Below are 9,429 nucleotides of genomic sequence, written 5' to 3' on the forward strand. Positions count from 1 at the left end.
AGCTGGCAGGCAAGTTTGTTCTCAGGGGTTCTGGAGAATTAATAAAACCTGGGTCAGGCCCTGGGCCGTGGCCTTTGTTCCAGTGAACCCCATCTTGGCTGGCCTCAGGGCCCCTTGGCACCCCACAACTGTATGCATATCTCAGTGTCTGTATTCTCACTTGCAAGTGGAAGGTTGAGTTAACTCACTTCCGGTGACCTCTCCATGGGATTAAAATACAAACCTTCAGGACACAGAGGAGATCTGGGAAAGGGCTCGCTGTACGGCGGCTTCCGTGGGGTCGTGAGTACAGGAGTTCTCTTCCACCTCTTTTTCCTGTTTAAACGAGTGTCTTCTTTGTGTATGGTGGGGCCCGGCAGCCTGTTGGTACCGGAGATCTCATGGTATCACCCTGCTTGTCACAGAGCTCCAGGCAGGAGGTGGGGCAGGACCTGGCCCATTGCACGCATTAATGCAGGGGAAGGTGGGTTAGAGACACATCTTTAAGTGGAGAACAGGTTATAGAGCCAGCCCTGACAGTTTTATTTGTCTCTTGTTCCCATGAGCATCCCTTGCCATGCTGTGATACAGGAAAAGGCTGTATGACTTCCAAGTGTCTAGAAATACAAGTGGAATAACCTTCTACTCTTTATAAATGAACTGGTCTGTGACATTTAGTTATAGTAACAGAAATGGACCAGGACTTCCAGAAAGGTATATCTTTAAATAGTTTCTGTTTGTTCCTTTATGAATGATATAGTGATAAATATTCTCACTCTCACACATAAATATTCTCAGAATCAGTGCTTTTTTCTTTTCTTTCTTTCTTTTTTTTTTTTGGTACGGGGGAATCAAACTCATGACCCTGCGCTCGCCAGGCAGGTATTTATGCCCTGAGCTAAATCCCCAGCCTGGAATCAGTGCTTTTTGATTCTGTATAAAATTCTTTGTGTGTGTGTGTTTGCCAAGCAGGCGCTTACGCTTGAGCTAAATCCCCAGCCGTGGTTCTGTATAAAATTCTTAACAATGGGCTTCCATGTTGGATTCAGGGGACAGATACTTGTTTTCTTTATTATATTTTTTCCAGGAACTTTTCAATTATACAATGAGTGTGCATTATTTTACAGTTTAATTGATGTGTAATTGACACAGAATAAGTTGCCCATCCATGAAATGCAGATTTGGTGAGATCCAACACCTGGGCAGACCGTGAAACCCTAGGCATAGGTTCGATAACATAGATTATGATTATTACCAAGTTTTCCTTGTGCTCTTTTGGTGTCCCGTCCTCTGAGGTTGTTGAACGGTCCGTGATTTTATTTTTCACAGCTGTGTAATGTTTCATTGTACAGCCCAACCAGGAACTGTTACCCACTCACCTTGTCATTAATCGCCAGGGTATCTAAGTACAGGACTGTTACAGAGCTGGCAGGAATATTTGCATTTGATCTTCATGCAGATCAATATCTTTTTATTTGAAGGGGAGAGTACACAGGATATGAATGTGCACTTAGCATTTTAAGAAATGTCTTAAGTGTTTTATGAAGTTTTAAATGTATCAGCAGCCCTGAGAATTCCAGTTCCTGCACACGGATACCCAGGGAGGACTTGTGGACACTGGCTGTCCTGACAGATTGCCTGTGATTTCCACCTGCATCTGATACTTGAGGCTGGTGAGTTCCCTTTCTGTGCTATCCGGGTCCACCTTCGCTGGTGAATTGTCTGCTTTAATCTTTTGCCTCTTTTTGGAGGGACAGAGTTCATTAAATTACTCCTCTATTGTTCATTTTAGGCAGTTTCCTTTCTTTTGCTCTGCAAAATACATTTTCTGAACACTAAGACATTTATATATTTAACTCACTTATTTTCGGTACTTGGGTTTGAACCCAAAGTCGCTGTACAGAGCTGCATCCCAATCTTATCTACTCTCGTCTGTTATCTATTATCTACTTAAATCTATCAATGACCTGTCTTCCATCTATCATTTATTATCTATATTTTCTACCTACTATCTACTTGTGTATTGTCTATTGATCATCTATCATCTATATCTATTTAGTATTTTCTTTCTGTTCCTATTTATCGTCTATCTATTATCTAGGTATCTATTATCTCTCAATTATCTGCTATCTACTTAATATCTATCACCTAGCTATCTATTGTCTGTCTGCTGTACGCCTGTCTACCCATCCATCCATCCATCCATCCACCCATCCATCCATCCATCCATCCATCCATCCATCCATCCACCCATTTCGTGAGACAGGATCTTGTTAAATCTCGAGGTTGCCCAGGCTGCCCTTAAACTTTCGGTCCTCCTGTCTCAGCTACCCAGAGTGCTGAGATTGCAGATGTACACCACACTTCCTTAAAGCAGAGCCTGGCCTAAGTGCCTCTGTCATGGTACCTGAGCATCGGAGGCTCCCGGAAGAGCCCCTTGTGCACCGGAGTTGCAGTCTTCTTGTCACCACAAGTTCTGGACCTCGGTGAGGGGGCAGCTGGCCAGGGTGTCCAGGGGCAGCGGGGAAGCCCAGGGTCTCCCAGGTCTCCCCTTTTGTGCTGTGTCCTGAAGGTGTGACTGTGGGTTTTCCTTGAGCTGTGGGCCCTCTGGGGGGGACAAGGCACAAGGCTCAGGTCCTCACCTTCGAGGACCCAGCCCTGTGCCCACACAGCGCAGAGCCGGGAGGGTGGGAGTGGGGCTGAGGGTGGTGGACTGAGCTCCAGGACCTTCAGGACGTGGGACTGGGGAAGCCTGGAGGAGAGAGTGGAGAGGGAGCAGCTCAGAGCAGCGAGTGGCGGAGGGGGCCTGGACCCCTCAGGTGACCCGCAGCTATTCCCGTGTCCTGGCGAGGGCTCAGCCAGTCCTGTCACACGCAGCTGCTCACAACTCCTGCTCACACAGCCCCGTGTGCAATCGCCGTGCACACTGCACACTGTGTCCTCCAGGTCTCCGTGTCCTCTCCATCCCCCACCCGGTAAGGAACAGCGCAGCTCAGGGCTCCTGGGCAGGCGGCATCACAGCGCCCTCGGACCCTGGCCTGACATTCAAGAAAGGCCTCACCACGGACTCTGACTTTATTTCCAAGTGGAGCTTTGCACAGACACAGAAACGCACCCCCAGGACTGGAAGAGGACGCCTTGCCCCGGCACAGCCCTGTGGCTGGCAGGAATTCACACTTCTGCCAGATCCAGGAGTTGAAGTCCGGGTTTCATGGTGATTTTGCGTTAAAGGTGCTCGTTGACGCTGTGTGAGCATCTAGCTTGGGGATTTTCCCTTCCACAGGGAGGGGCCCGCCGTGCCCGAGGGGAGCCCTCGGGGCTCTGAGCCTCTTCTTCACACCGTGCAGGCTCATTGTGCAGCAGGAGGATCCAAGGACAGAAAGGACACAGAGCAGATGGAGACCGTGGGGACAGCACCCATGCGACTCCACAAACCTGCGGGCGGGGGCCAGTGAGACCGAGGCCTTCACAGGCCAGGGGACCCTGGCCAGAGAGCTGGCCATCTTATCACTTGACTGCGTGTCCCCAAGGAGTGCCAATAAGGACCTTTCAAATGCCAAATTAAGAGCATATTTAAATCCAACAAATCCAAACCCTTGCCCTGCCCTCGGTCTCCTTGGGCAGGGCATGCATGGTGACCTTGTACTGGGCAGTCAGGCAGGCTGAGTCAGGTCACCACAGAGGCAAGGGACACCCGCTGTGTCCTAAAGACTGTCACAGAGTGGAGTCCACCCCAGGGTCCCTCTGTGAGGCCCTGACCTCTGCATGGCCCCAGAGTCCCAGTGGCCCTGACACAGGGCATGCCAGAGGGTCGCTGTCCTGAAGGCGATCTCTGCAGCCTGCAGCTGGGTTTGGGCACAGTTTTCAGGGAAGGAACGCATGGGTGAGCAGGTGCTGAGCCCGGCCTGGCCTTAGTGCTCCAGCCTCCCAGCATCAGCGGCTCTCAAGGTGCAGAATGACCCTGCACCCATGGGACACGGGGGCAGGTCCCAGGCCTTGGTGCCACGCAGACCTGGGCGGAACACTCGCTGGCCGGCTGGCTTTTGGTTTCTGTGCCTGTAAAGCAAAGGTCCTGACACCCTGCTATTCTGTCCACACCCCTCATGTCCCCGTCACCAGGGGCGGAGCCCAGGGACGTGTGCTTAGTGGTGTCACAAGAGGGACAGCAGTCTCCCTTCCTATTTCCGGGCTGGCCCACAGAGCCACATGGTCCCTGTGGTTCCCAGGGGTGCAGGGCCCCTCCCCAGGAACCCCTGCCTCTCCCGGCCCCCTGGGCAGGTACTACCTGCACCCACACTCAGCCACGCTCATTCCCTCGTAGTGGTACTTCAGGGTGGGCACCCCCCTGTCGTCCTTGTAGAGGATGGAGATGGGGCTCAGTTTGGTAGGCACACAGCAGGCCTTGCCCACCTTCTTGGGGTGCTTGAGGTGCACCAGGGTCTGCACGATGGCATGCTTCGTGGGCGTCAGGTCATCGCTCAGGGGGAAGAAACAGCCACCTTGGCACTCGTAAGCGTCGTATTCCTTGGGCGCGATGATCCAGCTGTCCCAGCCGATGTCCTTGAACCTCACCCGCAGGGAGGTCTTCTGGCAGTGGCTGCCGGCCCCGATGCTCCGCTTGTGTCTGGCTAACAACGAGCCCACCGAGGAGCGACCTGCAGTGACCTGCTCCTGCCCCCCGCCCCCCTCCTCCTCCTCCTCCCCGTGGCCTTCGCCTGATTCCCCTTGGCTGCTCTTGGGTGTCTTTCTGAGCACGCTTTCCTGCTCGTGGCCAATCATCTCTCTGAGCTCCAGCCTCGTCTCCTTGGTCCCGTTGCTTCGGTCATTGGAGAAGACCACAAAGAAGGGCAGATTTTTGGAACCTGGGGGGACGCTGATGTCCAGCGTGTCACAGCCCTTCCTGCAGCTCTCCACCATCACTTCTAGTTTATTTTTGCTCTTGGAGGAGTCCGCCCTGACCCACCGCTTCACGGCGCTGGATACTTCCAATGTCTCCCAGCCCTCGCCCCGAATGTCCTGGGACACCAGGAAGGTCCTGGTCCCCGAGGCACCATCCCAGGCGCCTTCTCCATCCAGGACGTCGTAGATGACCATGTTCCCTTCCAGCCCACGGAGGGCATCCATGTGGTTTTGACAGGAGACGTAGAGCCGGAGCTCGGCCCGGGTGATCTGCTCGTGCCTGGGGATGGAGATGTTAAAGAGCAAGATATGCTTGTGGAAGGGGAAGTCATCGGTGGCCGCCGTGGAGATGGCATCTAAAATGCAAAGACACAACATGGGATTGGCATGGCCGGAGCTTCTACCCTCATGACCCGAAAGCTGAGCCTCCAGGTCTGGGTGCAGGGCTCATGGGAGGACAGTTTTTTCCCGTTATCTCTGTTCAACTCCCTTTAAGCCCTCGGTGGAAAAGCGTTTTGAAAGGTTGCCTAGAACCTTCCACGGGACAGCAGAAACAATGCCACCAGTAGGGGTCGACATTTCCTACTGTCCGCTACATCACTGGTGTTTTCACCGAGAGCTTGGCCATCATGGGAATTTCTTTTACAGACAGGAAGACAGAGACTCAAGGCATCGAACTGCCAAAATGCACACGGCTCCAATGCACGATCAGTAAAGAAAACCACATAGCCTTGGCAGCCTCAGTGTGAAGATCCCAAGGGAACTCACTGACAGGCAGCCGGAGCCCATCGCAGCAGCCTCTGAACCACCATTTGGAACTGGAGCTTTCAAGCACAGTGCGGGTGGGTGGTTTTGCTATGCAAGCCCAACAGGAGGCTTTTCTCAGCCGTATAATCCTCTCTGATTCCCATGTCTCCTCGACTAATACTTGGCCATTGTGCTATCCCAATAGGGGAAGAGAACTGGCCTGGCTTTGGGCGCTCAGATCAGCCCCTTGTCCTCAGGGCACATGGTCCTCAGCCCCAGGGACACTTCTAGTACTGGAAAAATCCAGTTCTCCCTGCACGTGCGTGCTTAGGAGAGTTAATGTCTAGGTCAGGCACAGAAAGAGACTCAATGATTCAGTAAAACAGAATGCAACGTGGTGTAATAGCAGTTATTCAGAACTAGGAAAGGCCTGTTCTGGGGTTTTCACTTGATGTGTGGACTGGGCGGAACCTCAGAAGGCACCTGGAACGTGGGCACTCTGTGTGTCCCCACAGAAGCAGGACCCTCGTGTTCTGAAGAGCTGAACCTGCCTCACCCCTCCTTGGGCTCACCACCTTGCAGAGTTCTGAGATGCTCTGTATCTCAGTTTCCTTCTGTCCTACCTGCCTCTAGGGTGGGTGTGAAGCCTTCTCAAGGTCCTTGGCCCCTAGCAGATGCTCGGTTAATCTGCCCGTGTCCCTCCTAACCTGGGCACATGAGGCACATGGCCCCTCCACCTGCTCCCCGGGTCCTCTTGCCCAGCATCCTGCCTGGCTCAGCTCCAGTGGAACGTGCTGCCCTTTGGGTGAGGCATCTGGACCTTGGCCTCATGACCGGATGCACTCTGCCTGGGGCAGGGGTGACAGTGCTGGGGGATCGTGGTCAGACACCTAGAAAACACCATCCCCTAGCCAGCTTGATGGAGCTCGGGACCAGGTCGGCACATCACACTTGCTTCCACCAGGCTCTGTATACTCCCTTTTGGGCCCCTGGGATGTGATAATTCAGACGCTGACTGAGGGAACTGAACCTTCCCCTAAGGCAGAGATCAAGGCGCGTACCCCAGGCGTATCATGGATTGCATTTTTTTTTTTTTTAAGATAAAGGCAGAATTTGAAAAACCAGGCAAGCTCATATGAAATCCAATTTTCTTCTTTTGGGCAATCAGGAAATCCAGCAGCCGTGAGCATGCATTGTGAGGTAAGGGACATGTGCTCTGCCTATCAGGTGGGTAAGGTGCAGCCCTAGGACCATTTGCAGGTCTGAGGCCCGGGAAGGGTACAGGGCCCACCATCCAGCCCTTGACTGGTACTATGAAGCCATGTTGCTCACATGGACCGCAGGGCGTGGCCAGAGTCTGACCAGGCTCCCATCCGTGCCTGGCCTGAGTGAGCTCCCCACACCTGCACAGCTGACCACACTGCCCTAACTCATTTCTGCTGCTCCCCCTGGCTAACGGGCAGGGGACACAGGCTGAGACAGTGCTTTCTCCTAGTCTCTGAGCCAGGGAATTTCATGGTTAGAAAAATTAGGTGTCTGACACTTTCTGTCCAAAGGCTTTGTCATTGGGTTGTCAGAGCACATCACGAAGAGGTACAAGTGTTCTTCCAAAGTTTAAAAACACAGCAGTCAGCTGGGTGGGAAGTAAGCTGTTTCCAAGCTGGGAGGAGGAGGGAAGGGAGGAAGAGACAGAGGGAAGAGGAGCCGGAGAAGAGGACAAGCAGGGAAGGCAACGAGGTGGGGGGACAGACGGGGAAGGGAGGGGAGAGGGGGGCGAGGAGGTGAGGCGGGCTGGCACCCCGGGCACCGCTGCCCTCAGTGTTCTCTGTGGCTGGGACAGAGCTGCCTGCTGGGACTTTTGGGTTGCGGTGTAGGCCGTGACTTGCAGGGCCCTACAGGCCACCACGGGCCACACACAACGATTGGTTACTTAAGGAAAGAACTGTACTTTCCTCTCATGCCATTGCAATTAATTCCAATGGGAACCTTTAGGGTTGCATGTGGTCATGCGCCACCCCATTGGCAGCCAGGGCGCCCCCCGGCTTACTCCCCCAGCCCCTCCCTGGCCCATACCTTCTACGCTGAAGCTGCGCACGATGTTGGAGGCCGGGGTGGACGACTTGTCGGAGGTGTACCTGTAGTACAGGTCAATCATGTACTGCGGTGGCTCCAGCCTGGTCTTGACCCGGGAGGGGACGCTGCTCAGGTTGAGGCCCCGCAGGAAGTCCACCTTCATGTTCTCCAGGAGCACGGTCAGGTCCATAGTGCCCTCCTGCCGCCCGCTGCCGGGTTCCCCTGGTGGCATCTGCCACTCACTCTGCAGTGGCCTCCCTTGCACGGGGCAGGCCAGCAGGGACGGCACGAGCAGGGCCACCCACAGAGCCCCACGGGACATCTTGGGCCCTGCAGAGCAGGCCACAGGGCCGTGGCAGCAGTGGTGATGTGTTACCAGGTGCCCAAAGGAGCCAGGCCGCCCTGGGCTTGCATCATCCTGCCGAGGGATCTGCAGGGAGCGCCTGGGGCGCACAGGCTCGCCCTGCATCCTGGATTGTCCAGCCCTTTGCCTTATCTGGCTTCACTGCGCCAGGCCCGTTATCTGAGGCAGCTCTTGTTAACGAAGGCTCTGTAAACATCCGAGACTTGGGCCGGCACTCAGGCCTGTGGGAAGGATGCAGCCGGCCGTAAAGGTCCGCGTTGCACTGGGTTATCTCCTGCTAATTGGGACCCTGGCTGGTTTGCTTGTCAGCTCCGTTGGGAAGACTCTGCAGATGGGTGACACCGCCCCTCTCCTGGGCCAAGGGGCAAGAAATCCAAGAAACAGCACTGAGAATATCACAGACAGCTAAGTGAGGCAGAAATACAGCGGTTTCAGGAGGGGCTGGGCCCCCAAGGGGACAGAGCAGAAGTGAGAGGATGTCGCTGGTGGTGCGTCCCCTGAAGGCCGGCCTCAAGATGAAGACAGAATACCTACACACCCCCTGGGGGATGTGCAATGTACTAGGATTACCTGGTGTTACCCGGTATACTAGCATTACCTGATTAGTATTACCTGGTCCAATAAACCTAGCTAGGCATCCATTGGTCACCCAGGTGGGTGACCAGGACCTCCTGCCTCATCTTCTCCACGTCGCTTGCTACACGAGCTGGATCACCTGACCTCAGTGGCTGTACTCAGAATTCTACTGGTTGATCCTAGTTTTGTCCCACGTTGTATCCACCTTGTGATTCTGCACCTACTTTGTGATTTTGCTCTGTAAAACTTCCCTCAGTAAAGTGACATCTGCACAGCCCATTCAGGTCTCCTGCTGTCCCTCAGGAGCTGTCTCTGTCCCCCTCAGTGAGTATCTTCTCCTCCTCTTAACATCTGCCGTTCCTCGGAATTCATTCTTCAATTTGGGGGAATGTGGTTCTAACATCTAGCAGCCTGGAGTCACAGAATTCCCCCTTTATCTTTTGGAGGTCCTATATGAAAAAGACCTCTGGACATAGAAACAGCACAGAGTACCCAGAAGACGTCACAAATCTGGGGTCACGAGAGTGGGTGGGGTGTGGGACTCTGTCAGGGCCCATCAGGACCTGCCAGGGTGGCTTGGCTGCTCTCACGGGGCCAGGCTCCCGTGCGCAGGGCTCGGAGACGCAGTGTGTCCGAGCTGGCCTAAGTCAGTGTGACAGGGAGGACTTGGGAGCGGGTTCCAATCCTCCTCCCACACTTCCTCCCTGGGAGCATGAGTCGGGCAGGTCACTGTAGTTCAGAGGACAGTGGTCAGCATTTAAGGTCGTGATGCACTCAGGCTGTCCCTGTTG

General features: G+C 54.2%; 1 protein-coding gene across 1 annotated transcript; it reads right to left on the reverse strand.

Moving 5' to 3' along the window:
- Nucleotides 1-1,023: 1,023 nt before the first annotated feature.
- On the reverse strand, nt 1,024-9,160 carry Gdf2 (growth differentiation factor 2). The gene is made up of 2 exons (XM_003466068.4): nt 7,699-9,160; nt 1,024-5,234 (listed from the first exon to the last, which is right to left on the reverse strand). Exons 1-2 carry the CDS (start codon nt 8,165-8,167, stop codon nt 4,261-4,263), a joined length of 1,443 nt encoding a protein of 480 aa, XP_003466116.2. The 5' UTR covers nt 8,168-9,160; the 3' UTR covers nt 1,024-4,260.
- Nucleotides 9,161-9,429: the final 269 nt, after the last annotated feature.

This window comes from Cavia porcellus, unplaced genomic scaffold (assembly GCF_034190915.1).
Source record: "Cavia porcellus strain 051 isolate PalLab524CR breed Dunkin Hartley unplaced genomic scaffold, mCavPor4.1 scaffold_23, whole genome shotgun sequence".
NCBI lineage: Eukaryota > Metazoa > Chordata > Mammalia > Rodentia > Caviidae > Cavia > Cavia porcellus.

Excerpts from the sequence above, each read along its gene's own strand:
- Gdf2 (XM_003466068.4), bottom strand. The coding sequence starts at position 8,167 with ATGCAGGGCGAGCCTGTGCGCCCCAGGCGCTCCCTGCAGATCCCTCGG. Across the intron at positions 5,235-7,698 it reads GCGCAGCTTCAGCGTAGAAG|ATGCCATCTCCACGGCGGCC; the intron begins GTATGGGCCAGG and ends TTTGCATTTTAG.